The sequence below is a fragment of the Coffea eugenioides genome, chromosome 2 (genome assembly GCF_003713205.1).
Source record: "Coffea eugenioides isolate CCC68of chromosome 2, Ceug_1.0, whole genome shotgun sequence".
Lineage (NCBI taxonomy): Eukaryota > Viridiplantae > Streptophyta > Magnoliopsida > Gentianales > Rubiaceae > Coffea > Coffea eugenioides.
In genome coordinates, this window is record NC_040036.1 from 14,717,369 (window position 1) to 14,742,480 (window position 25,112).

Here is a 25,112-nt window from a genome sequence, read left to right on the forward strand (position 1 = left end):
CATTTATATCCATTTAATTAGATGAGTATAAATGGGTAAGTCAAAAAATGAATTGGATAACCTAATTACCCATTTATTTTAATTTTTGTAAACTCATTTAAATTCATTTTTGTAAACTAAGTTATCAATTTATACCGCCTTTTGCACCCATCATTAGTTTTAAATATTTACTTATAATATTCAATAAGCCTAATTATCAATTTTTTTCATATCCGTACTTTTATGTTGCAAAATTACATGCTATTTAATAATTGAATAATAAGAATATAAAAATTTGAACTAAGTACTATAAAAGCTAACATAAAAACTTAATCAAAAAATTTTGAACCCTTAACATTTTTTCATGTATAAATTTAAAATTTATTTTGGAAAGATAGGAAAAGAGGTTAAAACTTATCATAAATTGGTAATGCTGAAAAATGAGCAAGTTAACAAACTAAGAGAAAATAAAATGATAAGATAAAACCAACAAATAATAAAATAAAAATAGTTAACATCATGACAAAATGAAAAATTTGGAGAAAAAAAAGGGTGGGGAAAGAGAGGAGATTTGGGGAAAGACAATTCTAAATGAATTAATTGGGTTTGATGGGTTATCCAATAATATATATGTTATCCCCTTCAACCAGGAAAGTAAATAATAATTAAGAGGGGGAAAGCATAAGAGTTAGGAAGTAGGTCGCAGTCGAACTGCCACTAATTAGTATAGGCAGTTGAACCAATCATGTATAAACTTATTATAAGGGGCTAACCCATTTATATACATCTATTCATGGATATAAACTTATTAAGATACACATATCCATCTATTCATGGACGGGGTATAGATAAATTTAATTAAATAGGTTGATTTGCCACCTATACCTTTTGGGGAGTCCAAAATGTATTATTCATATTTAAGGCATCGGAAAAAGTTAATGTCGAAAACGCTAGGGACTACTTGTGCTATTTCCCCAGATAACTAAGTAGGTCACTGATTGAAGTTTCGAATCGCGTAAGCAGCAAAAATCCCAACAAAAAATACACAATACTTCCGCCGCCCGGCCGCCCCTTTCCCGCCTTCTATTCCTGCCTTCACCGTCCAACGCCACCGAGAATTTCACATGGTTTAATACCTATATTCCAATGGATTCCGTTGTCCACTCAGCAATAGAGGAGATATGTTCGCAAGGTGGCGGTGGGCTGAGCCTCCTAAATCTATGGCCGAGGCTCCACCAATCTCTCTCCGCCCACGGCCTCCCTCTTTGTCCAAACGTCAAGGCTGCCCTGTGGTCGAACCTCCTCAACGTTCCCGGCCTCCGATTCGAGGTCGAAGGCGACGCGTATGATTGTCAAGATGCTTTAATCAATTCTCTTGAAAAATGTGAGCAGATGAATATGAAAATCGTCGCTTCCGAACGGCTTCGGAGTAATTTTATCGGAATTACTGATATCGAGGCCTCTGATTCTAAAATCAATGAAAAGCACCGCCGGACTCTCGAACGCCTTGCCATTGCTCGGTAAGGAGAAATAGGAATTTGGGAATTCCACTATTTCATTAATTTTTTTTTTAAAATGTTGCTTTCTTGCTTTTTTGGTGCTATCGGCGTATCTTCGACCTGTTCTCAATTGATTTTGGTGCTATCGGTGTATATTCGACCTGTTCTCAACGCTTTTTCTTTCTTCTCCAGAATCAAAGCTAGAAGAAACCTGCTTTTCGAATTCTGATTTTGGCTTTTCAGAAATAAGCTTTTACAAAATTCAGCATCAGTTGAGATTAAGCCCTTTTTATAGGATTTGGTTTACACTTTTATTGTTATTCTCCTAAATGGGGTACTAGAAGAATAAAGAATAGAATCCATGACGACATTAATACTTTGTTTTAACCATTTGTGTACATGAAACAAAGGACAAATGTTTGCTACAGTATCAGTTTAAAATTTTGTTACACTACCGAGTTTGGATGCATGCCATGTATGCAAGAAGAGAATTTATAATGTGAAGAGAGTGATGTGTCAGTTCACATGCTAATAGCATTCATACACTGAAGTGAGACTTTAACCGCTTTCTCCTGGGGCAGTTGTTTAGCTGAAGGACCAAAGCCGCAGTGGCAATGTTTTTGTGTTTTAAAATGGATAAAAAAATTGAATTTTTGAGCCCTTGAAATTGTTGCTGTTTTGTTAATTTAATTTTGATTATTTAAAAGTTGAAATTTTTAGTGGAAACAACTGTAGTGCTTGCAAATTCAGAATTGGGTAGAATGAATTGAAACATGGATTGCCACGCAACTTTTGGTGTCCCATATAAGTCTTTAAAGAATGTAAGATATTTGTTCTTTAATGGCATGGGAAAATATCATGTTTGATGGTGCTTTACATGGTCCCGGAAGATAAGTTCCATCTTCATACCTTGCGAATACTTGAAAGAACCCTAACCCTAGTGCCTGCGATCATAGGTCGTGATAGCTAAAGTCTTATGTTCCAGAACAATCACAAATCTAGGTACCCTAGATTTGAACAGTTACCCATTGCTAGAATTGTATCAGAATGTGAGTGGTCTTTGCTTGGTATTGCAATGAACTTTGCAAGTATTTCTTTAATCGTGTATGTCTTTTTATGAAGTGCTGTTGGGCCCTTAACAATTTGCTCTAAGCTATAGAGATCTAGAGACATTAATTTAGAAAATGTGGGACCAAATTGCTTAATTTGTATAAGTGAAGTTAAGATTTTGGACCGCTGTACAATGTCAGATCAAATCAAAAACAGGTAGTGATATTTAGTGCATTTGCAGAACTAGTGGAGTTACACAAAGTGAACTTGCTAAGGAATTTGGTATCAAAGGAAAGGACATTTTTTACATATTGAAGGCACTGGAATGCCGAGGATTGATTTTGAAGCAGACAACGGTGGTGAAGACTAAAGAAGCATGTGATGAAGGGCAGAAAAAAACAATTTCGAATGTGGCAACCAACATGCTGCACTTATACCGTTATGGAAAGCAATTGGGATATCAACAGAGGCTTGAAATCATTAAAGAGAATATACCTTTAGTTGACAGTGATGTTGCAGATGTAACTGCTGCAAACAGTGCTGGCTTTCCCAAAGGACTTGTTAAAGAGGATGTGAATGTAAAAGACTATCTACCAGCACTAAAAGCTATTTGTGATAAACTTGAACAGGCTGATGGAAAGGTCAAGCATATTTAAATTGAGATGTTCATCCTTCTATATGTTCTCTTGTGCAGCATGACTGTGATCCGACTGTTGCCTTTCCAGGTTCTTGTCGTGTCAGATCTTAAGCAGGACCTTGGTTATCGGGGAACTTCTGGGCATAGAGCTTGGAGAAATGTATGGTCTTATTGCCTTTTTCTTTCAACTGCTCTTTTGCTTGTTTTTATAAGAGTATATTTGTTCATTCTAATTGCATCATTCTTTCCAACTGTTGTTAGATATGTCCCAGGTTGAAAGATGCTGGTGTTGTGGAGGAATGTTTTACTAAAGTGAAAAACAAAGTAAGTAGATTTGTGCATTTAGTGTGAAGATTGAGTTCCAGTTAATTCATTAGCATGAAATATCATCACTTAGCTTCAGAGTTAACTTTTATTTCACGGAATCACTTTTTCTGTTGGTAACATTTTATACATTCTTCTTTTGGCCCTCTGTTAGAATTTTATGTTGGATTCCTTGTAATATTGGTTGTCACATCCTTTAACAAGGTGATAATGGCGTAGCTTGTGTTAGAGTATCATGAGGCTTCTCTCGAGCTGTTAAAGGAGTTTGTACAAAGTTCGAATGTTGCTTGTCGGTTGAAAGCTTAAAAGAGATCAACTTGAAGATATTCAAGTTGTTAATATTCAGACTGTTATTTTAGTACTTGTAAATGGGCTACACAGGTTTTGGATAATGTGATGCACATCAATGTTTTTCCCAATTTTTATGGTTTTAACGATGTTGGGCACGCTTTTGTAGCTGTATTAAGTGCTTGTTTGATGATTTAAAATTACTTGTAAGTTGGTCAAGATGTTGCTTTTGGCTGATTGGAATTTGTTTCCCTTGATGTGCTGTTATTTGTTTTAACATCTCTACATGTCAAAATTGTGTAGGATGTTTGAATGATCACTAATTTGGTTACATTTTCGATGGAGGATTGGGAGGGAGTGATTTTCTTGGAGATTAAAACAAAATCATCTGATTAATCATGGTTCTTAACTGCCGTTCATCTTTGGTTCAGAAGTTTGACATCTCTGTGGATTCTTCTACGTGCTTTGTGGACAGAAAACTCCATACAAGTTACTTTTTTCTGTTTTATTAATTCTGTTTTCAATTCAAACTTTGACATTTACCCAAATTTGGATGAGAATCAGAAATAGAGGATTAATCTAAACAAGTCGGTGTATTTTAATTTTTGGTACAAGTTAACATCAGGCATACCTTTTACTGTTGTCATTGTTTTTCAATTCCTCCTTGCAGACAAGTTTACTTTTATTTGTTTGGAGTTAGTCATTGATATGAAAGAACCTCTTCCAAGACAGAGAGGAGAACTGCATATCTTGGTTGTTAGAAAAAAAAAAAATTTGCCCCCCCCCCCCCCCGGTTTCAATTCATTTGAAACATTTTTTGTATTAGCATTTTTAAGGACCTATGGTTGTATGCATGTAGGCAAATAGTTGAGGGATAGCTTCAGATGGTTGCCTGATTAGTTCTTCTGGAAAGTGGTAACTGGTAAGGGAAATATTTTACATGTCTTGAGTACATTGTGTTACTTTCAGTGGTTTGGATCCATGAGTCCTTTGTCCTTTCTTGAGTATTATATATTTATTTTCTATTCAGAGGGTCTGGGGCTCTTTATTGTGGCATTTTACTTGCACAACTTCTAATAATTAAGCAACTACCCTGTGGAGATGTCTACAAGTTAATTCATGAAATAATATATTATAGAAGAAAAGTCCATCAGTTATGATTGTTCTATATAATAAATGTTCATGTAGGTTGTCACTTTTACTATGTTGTGTGTGTTCTGCAGGAAGTCAAGTGTTTGCGGTTGTTGAAGAAGTTTTCACCGAAACATTTTGAACCAAAATTATCTAGACAAGGTTATGATGAGATTGATGTGGAACAAACAACAAAATTAGGAAAGAGGGGTCAAATCACAGATCAGCTTGTAGAACTTCCTATTGATCATCAAATTTACGATATGATTGATGCTGAAGGCTCCAAAGGGCTGACATTCACTGAAGTGCGTCCATTTCTTTATTGAAAAGCTCTTAAGTTAATACTTGTACGCTGGTGTGGTTTTGTTTTTGCATTCTGCATTTCACATCCTTTTGAACAAGTTTTATCTTCAAGGAAATTCTGAAGCGCTGTAGACCTAGTGGTTGTTTTTTGTTGAATATTAAGTAGTGATCTTCATCTAATCTCATCCAATACTAATGTTCTCATTGATTTAGTCTTGTTTGAGGTTATATATTGGCATTAGATCATCAAAATGAGCTTTAAGCATTTGGATTTAAGTCATAACTTGCACCATAAAAGTCTTCTAGAGTGTATCATTTTATAGATATTTGTAGGAGCTTGGACTAGTAGATAACCATTCATTTATATCAAACCCTTTGATGGAGTGAGTTATGTCCTGGCCAATATTGTCATCCAACTTTCCTTTCTTGCAATTTGTTTCCTGAGTTGATAATGCATGAGGTGCTTAATCTTTACACTCTTGCTAGGATTTCATGAACTTTATACAGGTTTATGGGCAATGGTCCATTTTGGCGGTTGTATTTGCCAAAATCAAACTAGGAACTAGATATTGGACTGTTAATTTTCATCAAATATGAGGAAAAAATGTAGCTGATGCATTTTCGTATACTTTTTGTGGTGACAGGTGTTGAAGTGCCTTTTCTATGAGTTTGGGCACTATAAGTGTTGACTCTTAATAATAATGCCTATCTTTAATTTTAATGGGATTTGTGATGTTGTGAACAGGTATGCAGACGGCTAGGTATATGCAATAAGCAGTACTATGATCGCCTTCTTGATATGTACCCTAGGTTTGGGATGCATTTGCAGGCAGAAAGCTGTAAAAGGAGTTATGTATATCGGTTTTGGACATCTCGTAACTTCAATTCTGAAGCATCTAATATCATCCCTTGTGATACAGCAATGGTAATGCATGAAAATATTGAAAGTGTTCCTCAGCCAGTGGTTTGGGAAACTGATGACAGCTTCATTCCAACCATTCAAGAGGTAGATTCCTCCACTTCCAAAGATGTTGCAGATGATGCCACTGTAAATGAGCCAGAAGTTTGTTATAATTCAACAGCTAATGCAGAGGATAACTTAATGCTGCTTACACTGAACAATCCACAGAGCCCAGCCTCTGAGGCTAGTGGAAGGGTTCCTGCTATGGAGCTAGGAATTGTGAATACAACTGCATCAAATGGTATTCAAAACAATATTTCACCTCCTGTGCCAGTGCCCATGAGACGCCGCTCATACCAGAAGTATCCTTGTCTTGCCTTAGGTGCAGCCAGTGCACTGAGGGAGCAGCGGATTCTTCAGCTGTTGAAGGTTTTCTACTTATGTATCAACTCTCTTTTTCTTAAGTTGACTGGCCTAGGTATTCTTTACATTTACCTTAAATGAGTCTTTTCTCTTTCTATTTGGAGCAGGAAGAGAAGTTCTTAATAAAAGCTGAACTGCATAGAAGGCTTGAGATTGAGAATCTAGAGAAGGAAAAGAGCTCAATGATGGACAGGAGGACTTTAGCACGTAGTTTAAATAAGCTTCAGGAAGAAGGTCAGTGTAGATGCGTTCCTATTCATATGCCTGCCATCTCAAACTGTAGTGCCAGTCGTACTATAGAGGTGGTCCTGCACCCTTCTATTTCTAACTTGTCTGATCAAGTATTGAGTCAAATTCAAGAAAGACACAGGTTATTTGAGATTCAAATACGCCGCCAATGCTATTCTCGGATGAAGAAAGGACAGTCAACTCCTGTATTGGATAGTGTCCAGAGGATTCAGACGATTGTACATTCGGATACTCAAGCTGAGCAAGCTGAAGCAAGGCTTGCTAATGGATATGTACTGGCAAAGATGGTACGTACAAAGCTGCTTCACATCTTTCTGTGGAACTACCTCAGGGGTTCACATGGTTGGAATGATCCTTTATCCATCGAAAAAAATGGGCATGACATGAGAAATCCTCATAGCACTAGCAAAATGTTTGGTCTAGATGCTGCCATCAAGGCCATGCCTCTTGAGCTGTTCTTACAGGTTGTGGGTTCAACCCAAAAGTTCGAGAATTTGATTGAGAAATGTAGGATGGGTCTGCGCCTTTCTGATCTTCCAGTGGAAGAGTATAGGTGTCTGATGGATACTCAAGCAACAGGGCGCCTATCAAGGTTGATTGACATTTTGCTACGCTTGAAGGTATAGTCTGTAATACGTGATAACAAAAAAATCTTTTGCTTAGTCTGGGTTGTAATGCTTATTGTGTATAAATGCTGGTTCGTATCTGTTAAATGTGTTGAGAAATTAATGCTACTCAATAGACTACACAAGGATGCTTCTATTGAAGGAGTCTAACATGTAAAAAACTTGGAAATTCATTCTTCTCCCTTTTATAAATTCTTTCAAGGTACTACATCAATGTGCTTGGAAGGGGTGGAAGTTTGACATGGAGAATGGTTTTTAACAGATCCTGGCAACTTTAAATTAAGTATAAAATTCTGCTTAAGCTTTCAATTGAATATTTAATAGGAGCTTTGCCTTATAATAATGTTGAATGGTACTAATTGGAGTGCTGGAAGATCAAAAATTTCAAATTATTGCAGGTGGTTGAGTAGCAGTTAAATGAAGAAAGAGAAGTTTTATGGGTGCTTCATTGCTTATCCTTTTCCTTTGATGAGTTTACTTAACTCAAGGGCTTGATTTTTGGGGAGGGGCTAAGAAGAATGTCAAATGTTTACACCTTCCGATGCTTTTACCAGACATATGGAATTATCTGCTTGATGCATGTGTTTAGAGACAAAGTGTTGAAGTTGTTGGATTTTGGCTTCAATCTGTTCTTTATTCTATTGACTATGATGCATCTGTGGTGGAATCTAAAACCTTATTACCCATAATTCTGGTTCAATTAACAAGGAGCTACACCAGATATGGAATTTCTTGTGTGTTTTTCCTTTTTCCTAGTTGATTTAATTTTTAGAGTGATCATCTTTTTTTGCCCCCAGTTAAATGGATGACATTTACAAACTGTTTCTTTGGCATTGTGTTTGAGTCTTCCTTTAGAAAAAGCATGGTAACTTTTCTCCCGAAGGATTCTATTAGCTTTCCTGTTTTGTTATATTCTACGATTTATTCCTAACTTTAAGAATTTCTTGGGTAGTTGATTCGCCTTGTAAGAGCGGGGCATTCTGATGGTGAAGCCAAAGTTCAGGATATCACCACCCTTGTCCATGCATTGGAACTTAAACCCTACATTGAGGAACCAGTATCAATAGTAGCCTCAACTTGTGGTTTCATTTTTCCTGATCTTCGCCCTCATGTCCGGCATGATTTTGTTCTCTCGACTAGAAAAGTTGTGGATGAGTACTGGAACACTTTAGAGTACTGTTATTCAGCTGCTGACTCAAAAGCTGCTTTACATGCATTCCCTGGATCTGCTGTTCATGAGGTATTGTCTCCATTTTTTGGTTCTTGTTGATGTCTGATTTGCATTACCAGTTTCTGGTGGTTATAGCAGGAAACATGTATGGTTCTCTTGAGTTTCTGTTTAGCCTAACTACCTTTTGCAGTGAATTAGCTATAAATCTATTGATGTGCTGTGGTGGAATAATTGTGGTTCCTTACTGAATATGCCAGTTTAATGTGTTCTTGTGTATATAAAGATTAAGATACTTGGTATCTCGGAGAATTCACAGATTCTGTTTTTCCTTGTTTCACCTCGGCATTTTCATTTTCAGTTTGTTGGATTAGGTGTATGATTGAAATGATAGGTTAGAGTAGTTTGTTTGACTTCTTTAATACTTTGTACAGTGCACCTTACACATTGGAAGTGTTACTTTATTTTGTTTGTTTTATTAGGGCTGGAGAAGTTAGTTCTCTTAGGCAATGCAAAAGAGACGTCCTAGATTTAAATCGGTGATTTATTAACTCAGTTTATAATCAGGTTCCTTTAGTTGGCTTCCTTTTTTTTTTGTAGCACTAGTCAAGCTTTCCTTTGGGTTTTTTTGGTTTTGTAGCACTAATCAAGCTTTCCTTTCGGTAGACATTTTGTAGTGAAGTTTCTGTACTATTGTTTCCTTTCCTAGCAAATCATTATTGTAAAATAATGAGTGGACATAATAAATTGTATGGTTTCATGTTTTTCTCTACAAACTTTGCTTTCCCAGCCTTTACTTCGTTTCTCTCCTTTAAACTGAAATTAAATTTGTCAGATATTCTTCCCCCGATCATGGGCCTCAGCTCGGGTTATGACAGTTGATCAGCGTGCTGAGCTCCTCAAGCGTGTTGTAACTGATGAACCACATAAAAAACTGTCATACGGAGAATGTCGGGAGATTGCCAATGATCTTAATTTGACCGTTGAGCAGGTTTGTCTGCTTTTCATTTTTTTTTTGGGCGTGACCCACTATCCTGCACTATCTATCAACTGTCATAAAACCTTTTGGCTAAATCTGCCTAATAGCATCACCTAGTTAAACTGCGTTGCTTTTTTTCCCCCCAGTGATCCATTTTGTCATTATCTTTCATGAACATGTCCATTTTGTTGTGAAATCTGCTGCAAACCAACCTATTTGTTTACATTATAAAACCTCCTCCCTTGTTTGGTCTTGTTTTTTTGCTTCATTTCGGCTTTGTTATAATTTTTTGTCAGATAATTATGTACATAACTCATTGATCTTTTAGCTGTAATTTTGAGCTCCCCACATGCTTGATTTAGTTGGTTCTAGTTGCTGCCTGTTACTGCTTGCCTGAATGAATCAAGTCATGATGCTTTGGTATGCAAAAGAGTTAGTAGCTTAGATCTAATGCAAAGATGACAATTCTGTATTCCTTTCTCAGGTTGTTGTGCATTGGGGGCGGGGGTAAGGGGTAGTTACTTTGACTGGATCCTCTTTGGGACCTACTTGGAGACAGGTGAGATTTTATAGCTAGGACTCACAGAAGATTGAAAAATAAAACTTGGGTTTTCTATCAATGCATAAAAGCAAGTCATTATTCATTCTTTACATGGTTCCACCATCTGTTTTTTGAAGGCTTTAGATGATGCATTGTTCAATTCATTTGCGAACATCAAGTAAGAACTGCTACTTTCAGGTGCTTCGTGTCTATCAAGGTAAGAGACAAAAGCGCTTCACCAGTTTTGGAGGAGATTCTTATGCTCAAGGCGATGAATTTGATCCACTGAGACATACATCTAGTTCTTCTGCACGCAAAAGGAAAAGATCTTCTAAAGGGAAGTCCCCAAAGCATGCCAAGTCTGAAACCAAGGGAGGATATTGGAGTAAGGGCAGGCTTGCACAAATATCTGACACAGAAAGAGAAGATACTTTCATAACTTCCTTGGGAGATTATGGAAGTCATTTGCTGCAAGAGCATATTAATGATCAGATGCAAGCTGTAGAACAGCAAGAATCAAATGAAGAAAATGAGCATGATCAATTCTTTATTCACAAATATGCTCTATCGAAGCTGAAAACAGGACGCCAGAATAGATTTTCATGGACAGAAGAAGCTGACAGGTAAAGAGTGACAATTCCACATGCAAAGCCCAAACCAGTCTGCTTGATGGAGTAAATAAGCATTTTTTTTTAGTGGTACTCCTTTAACAGTTGAGAGCTAATGATACCGGGGAATATCTATTTTGATTTTCTGTAGCTTCTTAGCATTCTATTCTGAGGTTAGCTGTATTGGTCAATATGTGGTTGATGATTTTTTTTGCTGTGGACTACAGCTTGTATTCTGATACTGATATTTCTTGCCATCTGGATCTTTGACATGGTAAAGTTTTTTGGTTGATTATAGGCAATTAGTGATCGATTATGTGAGGAATCGTGCTTTGCTGGGGGCAAAATATCATCGCACAGATTGGGGTTCTCTTTCAAATCTGCCTGCACCTCCTGAGACCTGCAGAAGAAGAATGGCGATGTTGAATAGTACTCCACAGTTCAGGAAAGCTGTCCTTAGACTGTGCAATATGCTTGCAGAGAGATATGAAAAGTGCCTAGAGAAATACCAAAAGAACTCATTAAACTTGGTTGATGGAAGACCACTGGTTCGGGAAGCCATGATGGTAGGGGACCGTAACGAGAACCTTTTTGATTGCTCTGAACATGATAAAGAGTTAAAGTCTCACACACGTTGGGATAATTTTGATGACTGTAATATAAAGATAGCCCTGGATGATGTTCTACGATACAAGACGATAGCTAAATCGAACACCTCCAAGCGAGTTGATTCTTATGAATGGTCTCATGGACAGGTAAGTTGCAGATTCTTTTGCAGTTGAGCTTCTTCAGTATATATTTAGAGACATTAATTGCAGGATTTGTTTTGAGTATATTTAAGTAATTTGAGCTTTTGAGTGAGTAACCAATGATATTCAAGTCAAATAGGAAAACTACTAGAAATTTTTAGGTGACTGTGCTAAGATTCTTAATGTTACATGAGTAAGCCTTCTCATCTCTTGTTGGCGTTGTGAAACTTAACCCCCCCCTCTCCTTCAGGCCAAAAAAAAAAAAAATTTGTCTGAATTGAAGTCTGTAACAAAGTGTCTTGCTTTAGCATTGCCTAAAATAATCTATTGTTATAGGCACTAGCCATTGAAATCTTCAGCAAATCAAGTTCACAATTTTACTGTTATGCTTGCAGGACCCCTTTAATACTGATAAAGTCTGTCAAGAGGGTCAGATTTGTGGTGGAAGAAGTACAAATTCTGCTCAAAGATCAAGTTCTTATCGTATTGTTCAAAAGTATAACAAGCTTTTAAACGAGGGCAATACTACTAGTAGACGAATATATGGATCAGTTGCAGTTTCTAATGCTGCAGAATTATTTAAGCTCATTTTTCTGAGCACCTCAATTACTCCACAGGCTTCAATATTGCTGGCTGAGACATTGAGGCGCTATTCTCAGCATGATCTTTTTGCTGCTTTTAGCTCCCTCAGGGAAAAGAAGATTATGGTATTCTTCTTCCATGCTTATTTTGTATTAGCAATAATGCTATACTAAAGGACATAAAATCTGTATGTAATTTCCTGTCAAATACAAAATCCGGCAATTAAGATATCTATTGTGCTAATAGTGTCAATTTAGTGTCCAATTTAATATCCACTGTGAAAGAAGCTTGTTTTGGCAAATTCCGTCTTGTTATATGTTCTCAACTGCTTCAATGTGCCAAAGTTAAAGCTACTTTTTATTAGCACTTTTCTATTGGTTTAATGTGCTTTCAAAAGTCCTGGCTTTTAAGATAAAATTTGTGGTCTTTCTTCCTATTTTTTTCTTTTTGGGCTTTTCAAATGGAATAAAATGTTCATTTATATATTCTTTTGCATCCTTGTAACTGTGTTCAGCTTGGAATTTTTTTAATTGAGGTAAGGGTTCTGTGTTTTGTGTCAAGAGGTGGTAGGGCATGCTTATGCACTCTTGGACCAAAGCTGAAGGAGGAAAAGCTAAAAGCAGCTATTTGCTTCTTCCAGTGGTCATTTAGAGTATACTTGGTCCTATTGATATTTATGCCTCATTATTCTACAAGCTACTTTGGAATGTTGTGTGTGTTTTCTAAATGAGCTATTTATTTCCAATTGGCAGATTGGTGGCAATGCTACAAGTCCATTTGCACTTTCTCAGCACTTCTTGCACAGCATATCTTTGTCTCCATTTCCACCAAATGCTGGCAAAAGAGCTTCCAAGTTTGCTAGCTGGCTTGACAAAAGGGAGAAGGATTTGATGGAAGAGGAAGTTCAACTTCCTGCAGATTTACAATGTGGAGACATCTTTCATTTGTGCGCTTTAATCTCTCTAGGCGAACTGTCAATAACACCATGCTTGCCAGAGGATGGTATTGGAGAGGCTGAGGACTCCAGAACTTCTAAACGTAAAAATGATACAAGTGAATATTGTGGTGACAAGTCTAAGAGACTAAAAACATCAATGCCTGGCGAGGGTGAGATTATATGCCGGCGAGAAAAAGGTTTTCCTGGAATAAGGTTATCCTTGAGTCGTGTGACAGTTCCAAGAATGTGCTTTTTAGAATTGTTTAAAGACAAGGACAGCATTGGGGTCTCACTTTTCTGTGACAAGGATCAAAGTAATTCCCCACGCCCACAAAGTGGTGGCACCTCATTTCTCTCTGATGAATGTACCTTTCTGAATGAGGCAAAATATGATTTGGGAATCAACTGCACTGCTACAGCTGCCCATAAGTCACCTTGGGAATCTATGACAAGCTATGCTGATCATCTAGTTTCTTCGTTTCATGATGGGGAAAATTCTCCTTTTCATGCAGAGCTATTTAGAACTATTTGTTCTGCCATTCAGAAGTCTGGTGACCAAGGTTTGAGCATGGAAGAAATTGCCAATGTTTTGAACATAGCAGGTAATTGCTTGATTGTTTGTATGTTTGAATTTAAACTTACAGAAGTGTTAAAGTTGTATATCATTTCGAAATTAATCAGAACAACATGTTTATGTTTAGGGGAAAAGGAGTTAGAAATTGTTGTTGATGTGCTTGAAGCATTTGGACGAGCTTTTAAGGTTCGTTTAATTGATTTTATTCTTTCTGCCACATTCTACTTTTATTCAAACCTTATCTAACTTTTTTTTCATTTTTTTGCTGGGGTATAATTGCATTTTATTTTAAGTCAAGATGTTTTACGCTTCAACAGTTTTTGTATTTTAGGATTATTGGAGAATTATAATAAAAAGCATTTATGTGCTTTATTTCCACCAATTGCAAAGGCCATGCCGTTTGGTGAACAGCTTATCGTGGATTAGACAATAGTTGTATTTTGTGTCCAGATCTTAGAGAAGGCTGTGGATTTGCCATGTTTAGGATCTGGTTACACCCCAACTTTAGGCTAATAAAAGTTCTATGGCTGGACGACATTTTGTTTGCAAGGAAAATGTTGTTGATTTTTGTTTTGTAGTATATATATGTTAAGTTTATACACTGGAGATGCTTCTAGTAGTAAAATAACCCATAGGGAAATCATGCTCCTAGTCGAAGCTGTTAGTGAGGAGAATAATTTATTAGTTTACAAACTTAAAAAACATATACATTGACAAGTATGATCAAACTGCTTCCTTTTCTTGAAAACCCCCATATTCCACAGGTTCTTATTTTTATGTTTTTTTTTTTATCTGTCTTCACTCTTCTGTATATTCAACTTTAGCATGGAGGGAACCGAATGGATTACTGATAGAGTATAACAATTAAAGCTAGAAAGAAAGACTTGTTAATAACTGACAATTCATGGTGTTGATATAGGTCAGTGCTTATGATGCCATCCATGTTGTTGATTCTCTGTACCGATCCAAGTACTTTTTGGCCTCTGTGGCTGAATCTAATCAAAATCCTCAAGCAACTTCTTTGGTAGATTCCAAAGGAACAAGTGATGAGGAGCGTAAGCTCATTAATGTGGGAAGTCAAGAAGATGATGTTGGCTTACAAGATGAGATAAGCACAGACACTGATGATGTCCACAAAATTACAATTCTTAATCATCCTAAAGAGTTAACGGAACCTTTAAGTGTAATTCAGAGATCCAATGAAGTAGAAGACCGTGCACATTCTGAAGTAATTTCTGCTGAAGTGAATCCAAGAGTCGACACGTTTGAGGTTCGATCTTGTGATCCTTTTGTATATCCTATTCTTCCTTGGATTAATGGAGATGGGACCATCAATGAACTTGTCTACAAGGGGCTTGTACGTCGCATTCTTGGTATCGTGATGCAAAATCCAGGGATTTTAAGAGTAAGTGTTTTGCAATATGAATTGTAAATGCTTGTTCAAAGCATGATTTCTACAATGTTCAACTCCTTGTTGCTGTCTCTGGTTAGAAAACTGTCTAACTTGTGTTGGTTAATGTACATTCTGTTGGAATTATATAAGTTCGCTGCCTGGAATAGGTTTCAGGTAATTTGCATTCATGAAGTGGTATCTACTTCTGCAGTGGATCCAGAACATATAGGCAGGAGATTAACACATTTTTTCTGTCTTATGTAACATCAATTGGGTAGAAATCTGTTTTTTTATCTTTGTTGTTATTGGAAAGGTGAATGGGGATGATAATTCAGGTTTGGTGGAGTCAACCTCCAATTGCTCTATGCTATGTGACAACTTTAAAATTGTTGACCGATGGTGGCAGGAAATTGTAAATACATGTTTTATTGGTTTTTAGGTATTCAGAAAGTACTTTAAGGCCAAGAGATCTTTTAAATGCTCGTCATGGTGATTATCAACTGTTCATATAGTCTTAGGGATCACGATCGTCGTTCATGTGTAATAGCTATTACGTATCTCCATACACATGCAAAACTGCTGTAACTTGGTTTTTGAATGTCATCCTTTTTTGTCTGTTGCAGGATGATATAATAAAGCAAATGGGTGCATTAAATCCTCAGGTACGTTGTTAATGTTGTGGTGAAGCAAATATTCCTGTGCCTTTTGTTGCACTTCTATTTCCCTAGGAAGATCCAAAAATAATTAATTGGTTTTGGAAGGTTTTAGGGTTCAATTCTAATGCAAAGAGATGTTTATGTTTGCCAAGAATCTGGAAGGATATACAGAATTTTGATAAGCTTGGTTTTCATTTTCTGTTTCCCCTTCCCTCTTTGTTTACTGTCTGTGAAAGAAGGGGGGAAATGGAGAGCCATTGAAATCAATTTATCACTCAAAAGTGATTGGTGTGAAAAGTGTTTTTGTTATTACTCCACTGATTACGTTTCTACTATAGTTTCCTAAAAAATTTGGCCACTAAATTTGCATATAATTTAACAGAAAAAACTCAGTCATTTAATATTTTGCCTGAGCTCTTGTAGCTTTATTGATGAAGTTTTTTATTTTTTTTTAAAAGTTTTGAAACGGCATAAACATGCTTACATTTCTATCTGGTATGCTTCCATGAAATACGAGTGCTTGTACTGGTGGATCTTTGACAATATGTTTTACTGTTTTCCAGAGCTGCAGAAAATTGCTAGAGAAACTGATTCTGGACAAGCATATAATAGTGCGCAGGGTGCACCAGACCACATGTCCGGAGCCTCCTGCAATTCTGCGTAGCCTTTTAGGGAGCTGCACAAAGAAATCAAAATTAATTTACCGAGAACATCTTTTTGCAAATCCCATGAGCACCGCTTTGTTGTAAAGTGGTAATTATTTGTGCCACAAATTAGAATAAGCTTTTGTACATAACTTTTGTATATGCTGTTTGTAGTAAAATTATTGACAAATAGTCCACCATTTTTGTTTTCTTTGGACTCACTTTGCAGGGATGGTTGTTGTCCTAGACGCATAAAACCGTGAAAGTTCACATTGTCATCGGATATATGTTGGACGTGAAAGTGTACTGTGCTTATATATGTGTGTTTGGTCAGAGTTAATCCTGCTCTAGTTGGGGCTCGGGATCTTCGGTCCAAAATATCTGTCCAATTTCCTTGTAGGATAGGAAATGAGGTTGCACTTAAAATATTGATTACACCGACGTACATCTCCTTTTAAAGGTAGAACTCTTTTTGTATTGCAAATTTTACAGGATTTGTATCTTATCTATACTCTATATAAAGTTTAAAGAAGGAGTTTGGAGTTAACATTAGTCGTCATTTTATGAATTTTTTTTACCCTTATAAAAACTATTTTTACTTTAACTACTTATAACTACATATGAGTATTTTTACTTTTAACTATTTAAGTATATGAGTTTTCAACATAACTATCAGCAAATATTATAACTACTAATATAAAATTTTTTTATGAAAAATATTTAAAAGATTGAAGTTTGCTTCAGTAATAAAAATTTTATTTAAAATATATGATCATAAATATTATGCATTTTTCTAATTGCACACACATTGGGTGTGTATTGAGCACTAGTATTGGTTAATATGCATTACGAGTCATTTGAAAAGATATTGGTTGTAACTCGAAAATCAGATACTACACTGTAGCCGTTAAGGATTACAGATTTCGCGTTTGGGAATGTAGTAGTTAAGGATTATATAGTTTGTCATTTTAGAAAGAGGATTGATTATCACCTCATACCATAACATTCGTCTCTCCAACTTTGACATTTCTTTTCTTTTGAAAGACAAAAAAAAGTATTTGACATTTCTAATCTTGTCTTATGAAAGGCAAAAAATAAAATAAAATAAAATAAAGTAAACATGTGCTAGAAGTAAAATTATTCAAATGAAAAATTCTACTCTAAGTGAGGTATAACTTGTAAGATAGATATAAATTAAATGATGGTTCATTTCCTTAATTTTAGAGATTCCTGTATTTGTATATATTGTTTAGACATATCGTGAACTCTTATTCAAATAATGCCTCTCTTCTTCTTACTACTTTTTTTTTTTGGTTACCCATTTGATTTCTTAAAAAGCCTATAAAGGCGGTACTGTTGCATTTTACTCATTAATTTTACACCAAAAAAACTAATATTTAAATTTTTATGAATGCCCATAGCTTTTGTTCTTTTGTATTCTTGTAACCTATTTGATTTCTTTTTTCTTTTTTCATAAACCTAATTGTCTCATTTTACTCATTATCTCTCCAAAATAATAATATTAGTAATGCTTAAGAAAAAAAGGTGTTTTCTTTAAAATCGTGGTGAAAGCACCCTAAATACACACATACAGGAAAGGAAATAAGAATAGGAGAGAGAATTACGTATGGTTTTACATATGCTCAAAGAGCAAAAAGAGAGCTACTCCCTCCGTCCTCTCACTTTGATAGTTTGATTTGTTTTCCCACACAGTTAAAAAAAAAATTAGTTAACTTTATTGGAAAAGTAAACCTAACCTATTATTTTTCTAAAATATTCTTACATTAATATTAGTAGTATATCTGACCATTATACCTTTACATTAATTGCAATAACAATATTGATGAAAACTTGCACCATTCAAAATATGAATCAAAGAAATTAATGAATAAGTCAAGTTATATTCATTGATAACAAAGTACATTAAATAAGGGTATTTTAGATAAATTAAAAGTTAACTAAATTATTCAATTGAATAGTGAACTATAATTTGGGACAGATGGAAAACAATACTATTAAAGTGAAACGGTGGGAGAAAGTTATTTTTCCTAACTGCAAAGTAGGCATGGTAAGACAACATTAACAAGATTCTACAAAACTTTCCTCATATATAGCCGAAGCCAGACGCTGAATTTTTTGCAGATCCAATAAAAGAATTTTTGCCATATATCTCACTTCATATATCTTGAACCTCTTGCGCCATTTTCCATGCCATGTGAACCATTTTTGCTTTTCAATTTAGAAATTGATCATCACATGATTAAAGTTGCTTCGGAAACAAAGTACAATCATGATTGGGTTTCACCAAATCATTTGAGTTGCAGGATGCATGTCTATTAGAATTGCCCTTGTATGGGTAGGGAATTGGAATTATTTTTGGTGATTTCAGTTATATACATAGATAATTTTTTTTTTCAGAATTAAAGAAATACTACTATTTTTCTTCTGTTCCTAAAATATACAAATCGTTATTGGAAAGTGGACATCTTACTTTTTATCCAATCAAAATTGTTTTGTCATATGATTGTTGAGAGAATTGATAATGTAGAATAAAAATGTACAATGTTCTGACATTTAACGTAGATTTGTCAAAATATTGGTCAATAAAAAACACTAAATTTGTCCGGACAGACATTATTCAAAAAAAAGAAATGTTAAATTCTTTAACTACATTTTTTTTTTTGAACAATCTTTTTGTGTCACAAGTATATATCACATCATGATAAGTTGTATCATAAACAAAAAAAATGTTCATACAATCTACAATCCAAACAGACTTAAACTATTTTTTTAACTCACCGGAGCCTTTACTTTCTGTTGGTGCAGTAGAACATCTCATCTAAGCTTGTTGCCCCATGCATGCAGGTGCCACAGTATGACTGGAATGCCAAGACCCTCAAGAACGGCACCTGACATACAGCTTGGAAGGACAAACTGAAGCATCCACTATATACAGCCTAGAAGTAGAAGGAGATCATGAAGATGAAATCTGTGAAGATGTACTTGTGAAAAGCAACGAGCCTGATTGTAGTGAGATTCCTTAACAAGGGTTGGCGCAAGCCAGCTCAAGAATTAGCCTTACATCCAACAATGGCATCGCTGATTAGGTTCGCTGCCCCAATTGTCTATAAGGAACTCAATATCCTTCCCGAGGAGCTATCTTGAAGGGGAAAAGCAACTTGGAATGGTTGAAATGTTAAACTTGAACCACATTTTTTGCTTATTCCCAACCATTTTTCCCTTTCTTGATCTTGACATTAATGAAATCGTAAGAGAGATACACATGGATTTTGTAGCATGCCTGAGTGGTTTTTTTTTTTTTTTGGCAAAATGGTTAAGGTAGCAAATGTCTGAAATCTAGCTATCGATGGATGAATTAATATTCTCTGTTTTGAAGTGGAATACCTGCTAATTATCTGATTGTAGGAGTCGGGATCAATTCATTTTTAGTATAATCTAGCTCTTTTCTGTATGTAACAAGAGTGAAGTTTTTAATCTACACCAAAAGCCATGAAAATTTTCAGCTCTAAATTAAGGTAATAATTTCTTTCTTAAACATTAGCATGCACCAATAGAGTCTTCTCATTCAGCATGCCGAATATTTCTTGTTAAGAATTGAGGCAGCCATCTTTCCATTCTTCTTAAAAAGATCTGCATTAAACTGTCATATCATATGTACCAACTATTATTTAAGCACACTAGTATTTGCTGTGTTTTAGAAATAAACATACTAAAGCTGCTTATATATATCTTAACCCCCCCCCCCCTCCTCCCCAAAAAAAAAGCAGCTACTCATACTAATCCTATGATGTGCAGCGGCAGGACCCTTTAGCATGGTGATCTCTATTTAAACTTTTGCCTCTAACTAATGACTGACAAATTCTGAAATGAAGGAAACTTCTTTAAGCTTTATCAACTTATTAACTAATTGACCACTTACATAATAAGATAATTTTTACGTACTTCGAAGCATGATTAGGGTAAGCGTTTAGACATATTAAACTGATCAATTAATCTTCCTTTTCATTGAAAAAAAAAATAATATCATGCATATCGTAAACCTACCCGGATCACTCGTCCAAAATATGCTATACTCAACGAATGATCTGTGCCCCTATATAACACGTCGACCAAAAGAGCGTAAAGGTGGAAAGTTGAGTGGTTGGGAGAAAATTTTCACGAAAGTGTGAAGAAGGACACTTTTCACGAAAGCAAAAGGCATTTGATAAAGTTAGACACTAGCTTCTTGTTAGCTTAGGAAAGAGATATTTTATCAAGGAGGTCTTGATCTAACAATTAAGATTGAGATTTTAAGAATTAAAAGTTTCAAATTCAACTTTTCCATCCCCTTTCCACTTCTTAAGTCTAACCCCTCTCTTGTTTCCAAAAAAAAAAAAAAAAATTTGAAAAAAGAGAGATTAGAAAAAAAAAAAAAAGGGACACTCCCCATTGTATTAGTTATCAGATCAATATTGCTCTCAAGTCCTCAGTTTTTGTAGTGATGTAAACATATTCTACAAGAAAATTTGATACTAAAGTGCATGTGTTCAGCACGAGAATCCTTGTGAGAATTCTCTGAGTGTGTGCTCTTGGATCAGATTCCGTTAATATGCTTTCTTTCAAGTCTTAAATTGCAACCAAATAAAGATTGGGAGACGACTCCACAAACTGCAATTATTTTATAGCAAAATTCTTTGATTACATTTCGAATAATCTCAAGGTGTGGTCCTAGCCGTTCAATATTGAGGAAAGAATTATGGCTTTTAACTCGACATGCACTCTTTTTTGGTTCTTTGTCCCTTTCCTTCCTCTCCCTCACATCATTGCACCAAATGGTTAATACCTATAAAGATAAAGTTCATGACTAAAAAGATCTCACAATGTTATTTTCTTTCTTCTTTTTCCATTATTATTATTTTTTTATTTTTTTTTTGGTGAGGTAAGGGGTGGGACTTTAAAGTGTAGAAAGAGCATATTACCATTTCCATTTTTTTTTAATTCATTCGCAATTGCTGATTTTCTTGTTGATTAATTTGGAGAGTAACAAAACGAAATTAAATGAGACAGGTTTTTTTTTTTTTTAGCAGCAAAAGCATACGTATTAGAAAGACACATTCATTTTTCCCCTATGAAGATAGGTAAAACGCTTTAGAAAAGGAAAACTTTCTCTCCCTTTTTATCTATGGTTTTGTACACAATCATGAGGAGGTTCAAATTGAGGTCTTATAGTGGCATATTATAAACATTAATTTAATTTGATAAGCCAGCCGCAATGAACCCTTTAACCTAGCTCCTATATATACTCTCTCTATGTCGTCATAAAATCAAAGACTGGAATGGATTGAAACTGGAATAAAAACGTATAAATTAAATAACTCAAATTGATTGAGCAAATAGTATACACTAAAAATTGGAGTAAATACTAGGTCAGTTTTTTAGTACTTATAAAAACCTTTTTTGGTACTTACAAAGACCTGTTTGGTACGACTCTATTAGGTAACTTTTTAATTTTTCAAAAGACAACAACTTTAATTCGTTTATCGAGGTCAAAGCTTTTTCCCAACGGTAATTTGAACAATCATGTATCCAGTCACAAAAAGAGTTAAGTTGTTACGTCAAATTGCACCTAATAGCAGCAAGTCATCATATCTAGCCCCCATTAGTTGCAAAAAAAATTTTCTCTTTGGCAAAGGATAAAGAAAGACTAAATGGATTACACATCTATCTAACATACTCTTGTTGTTTTGGTATTTTATGGGTATATATCTTTGTTTTTTCTTGTAATCCAAGTGGGAAGTTTGGCATGAGCACTACAGTTCTATCTTTGTTAATAGAAAATTTTGAATGAACAAAGAAAACCTGTTACCTAAACTGATCTAGTTCAAGAACAAAGGAACAAAGCAAGATGTGTTATAATCTTGCATCCCCCTAATTAGAATTTTAAATATACTATAAACTGTATTAACTAAAAGTTATGTAAGGATGTGTGAGACATTTAATACCAATCAAAATCAAAGTTGCATAGTTTTAACATTTTCTAATCAGACCATGGCAAGGAAAGAACAAGAAAGGAAACACTTAGGTCAGGAAAATTAATACCATCTACCCATAGTACTGTTGATTGTCAACTTGCTACAATTCATTAATTAGAGCTCCTTAGTTTATCTTCCAATCTGTTGAAACCATGAGCAAATTTCAGTTATTTAATGCAAGTTTTGTCAGAGTGGTAGTGTGTCAATATTTATATGTTCTCTTTTGCTTTCCTTCACTGTTTTTTTCCTATGAAACCCTTTAATTAGATGACAACGATGTTTTGTTTTCATGTTATTTTTGGAGGATTAGATCACTGATTAGTCCAATTTTTGGCAGTACTGACCTAAAAAATTAATTTGGAATATTGGATAGCGTTGTGGAACATTTCAACTAAGTACGATTGCTGAATTATTAAAAAAGTAAAGACAGCTTGTATCGACAAGAAGCTAAGCAACTAGCAAATATTTTTTTCCTTTTTTGTTGTGTTTCTATCATTTTCTTATTTTCTTGGAGGATAATTCAACTACAAGACAAAGTAGAAGATGAACAAGGTTGACTATTTGATGATGTACTGCTCCTCCTCCTCTTCGCCGGAAAAATGTGCTGAAAGTCGCCGTGCTCTGATGCCACGTGCCACTCCTCCACCACCCCATGATGATGATCAAACTCAAACTGGTGCACCCCAGAAGCATCATCAAACAAGCTGCAACCATCTGATAAACCAGCCACGAATCCACGGCCCGGAGGCTTAGACTTCCGGCGACCGGCACCAACGGGCACGTTTCGAAGGGCCCCGCCAGCCGTCCAATACCTCTGGCAATTCTTGCAAAAGTGTCTTGGCTGGTTAACATTGTAATTGTTGAAATAACAAAACTTGGTTTCCATGCTTTTGCATCTAGGACATGGTATGATCTTGTCTGGCCTTTTTTCTACCGTTTGTTGTTCTTCTCCTTTGTTTCCTTCATCTTTGGCTTGTCTAACTTGCACTGCAATTGTTGCTCCAAATAGCTTGATCCCACCACCGCTCTCAGCCATATGAATGTTTGTGTGTGTGTGTGTGATTCAGCGAGTGTGTATGAGAGAGAGAGAGATGTAAGAGGGATGAGAAGGGAGAGATGAGAGAGAGAGAGAGAGTTAGAGGAAGAGGTGGAGAGTTAGATGGTATGTCCTATGTTTTTTGTCTAGGACAAAGGAACAATCACTTAGGTTTGAGGGGTGAGGGAGTTCGGAGATTGCATATATAGATGGTTCATGTAATCTACAAAAAGATATGCTCTCAAAAAAGCAAAAAGTGAAGGATGTCATGGAATTCAAATAAGGAGAGACAGATCAAAAGGGTAATACAAGACCATAAAACTCCACGTATACTTGAAAAGACATTTTTAGTAGAGTATACATGCACACATAGAGAGACGTATATATGTATTATGTGACATTATGTACATGTATCTGTATTGTATGCCATAGACAAACAGGCACACAATTTACAAGAGGGAGGTTGATGGGTTGGGGTTGGTTTTTTCTACTTGTCTGCAGGATAGAGCGAGTAAATTTTTGGGTTGATGGGAATAAGTAGTGGAGGCTCAATGAGCCATATATATATATATATACATGTATAGAAAAAGTACTCTCTTTGCTCAAAAAGAAAAAAAAAAGTTGTGATATTGAATAGTTAAATATCCAATTATTGATTAACCTAGTGGTTTATGTTTTTCATTAATTTTCGTGTTATAAGACATCACAACAATTAATCTCGTCAAATGCAAGAAGGTAAATCTAATATTAAACTCCCAAAATTATCTTATACCACATAAATCAAAACTACATATTGTCCTATCCCGACTTTGATGGAGCTTGGTATTTTATTTTAATGTATTATTATTTACGGATCGAAAAGTTCATAAATAGACCAAAGGAAACGTAAAAATTCATGTACAGATAATGAGAGCCGCCAGAAGAAACCAAAGTGGGGCCGGGCGGAAAAAAGTTGATGCTGAGCCTTTTTGTCCACGTCATCATCTTGTTTTGTTGAAAGTCTCTCCAGGTGGGCCGCGCACCCGGGTTAGGTTGTGTCTAAAAGTATCTGAAAGTGGGAGCATAAAGATAAAAGAGGTAAAGCTAAAAGTTCAAAGTTCAAAGTTCATTCGATTTGATTAATTTAATTGATTATCCACACAATTATACGCTAACACATATTTATCCATATATATATATGTATGTGTATATAAGAAGTACAATTTGGTTTGGTTTGGCTTTGTATAGATGATCAAGATTAAGATTGTGTCGACGCATCACCGTCATGAACTTTTAAACTTAACCATGAAGCTCCAAGAACATGAAGAAGGATTGGAAAATGAAATATTTACATGTGCATGGTGCAGAAGCACGGATTCTTTTCTGAAAAAAAAAAAAAAAAAAAGCCTGATTCTTCTTTGTATGAATATTAAATAGATGGAACAACAGCACTTGTTTCACTTTGAATTATTATATAGGGCATATTGAGGAAGACCCACAATAGTTTCTGCCTTGGCTGGAATGATAGAAATTGACTTGGGCTTCTTCTTCTTCTTTTTTTCCATCTTGCACTTTTTGTTAGCTTTTTAGATAAGCATGTTGAAACAATCCAACTGTACAAGAATTTTCATTGTTTAATAGTTTTTGGAATTTGACATCTTCTTTTTCTTTTCCTTTTGTTCTTCTATTTTTTTTAGGTAACACTTTGCTGGATCTTGGCATGAATTTGTGTAGATTGATTTGAGCTCTATCTCTGTCTCTCTCTTTCTCGCCATCCCTCCTCCCTCTTCCTACTTCCTACTTCCTACTTCCTACTTCCTACGT

At 35.4% G+C, this 25,112-nt stretch overlaps 2 protein-coding genes across 3 annotated transcripts; one reads left to right on the forward strand and one right to left on the reverse strand.

The window, feature by feature from the left end:
* Positions 1 to 1,045: 1,045 nt before the first annotated feature.
* Positions 1,046 to 16,526, forward strand: LOC113763355. Of its 2 annotated transcripts, XM_027307126.1 has the most exons (18): positions 1,046 to 1,499; positions 2,770 to 3,169; positions 3,254 to 3,325; positions 3,427 to 3,489; positions 5,001 to 5,213; positions 5,957 to 6,217; positions 6,341 to 6,541; positions 6,643 to 7,404; positions 8,363 to 8,650; positions 9,414 to 9,569; positions 10,297 to 10,721; positions 11,005 to 11,461; positions 11,851 to 12,162; positions 12,790 to 13,576; positions 13,676 to 13,734; positions 14,468 to 14,953; positions 15,565 to 15,603; positions 16,161 to 16,526. In XM_027307126.1, the coding sequence occupies exons 1-18, from the start codon at positions 1,126 to 1,128 to the stop codon at positions 16,344 to 16,346; spliced, it is 5,541 nt and encodes a 1,846-aa protein (XP_027162927.1). In that variant the 5' UTR covers positions 1,046 to 1,125; the 3' UTR covers positions 16,347 to 16,526. The 2 variants fall into 2 exon arrangements, with proteins under 2 accessions (XP_027162927.1, XP_027162926.1); XM_027307125.1 differs by having other exon boundaries at positions 5,957 to 6,541.
* Positions 16,527 to 22,726: 6,200 nt separating this feature from the next.
* LOC113764005 (cyclic dof factor 4) lies at positions 22,727 to 23,454 on the reverse strand. The gene has a single exon (XM_027308033.1). The coding sequence runs from the start codon at positions 23,307 to 23,309 to the stop codon at positions 22,794 to 22,796; it is 516 nt and encodes a 171-aa protein (XP_027163834.1). The 5' UTR covers positions 23,310 to 23,454; the 3' UTR covers positions 22,727 to 22,793.
* Between the last annotated feature and the right edge of the window lie 1,658 nt (positions 23,455 to 25,112).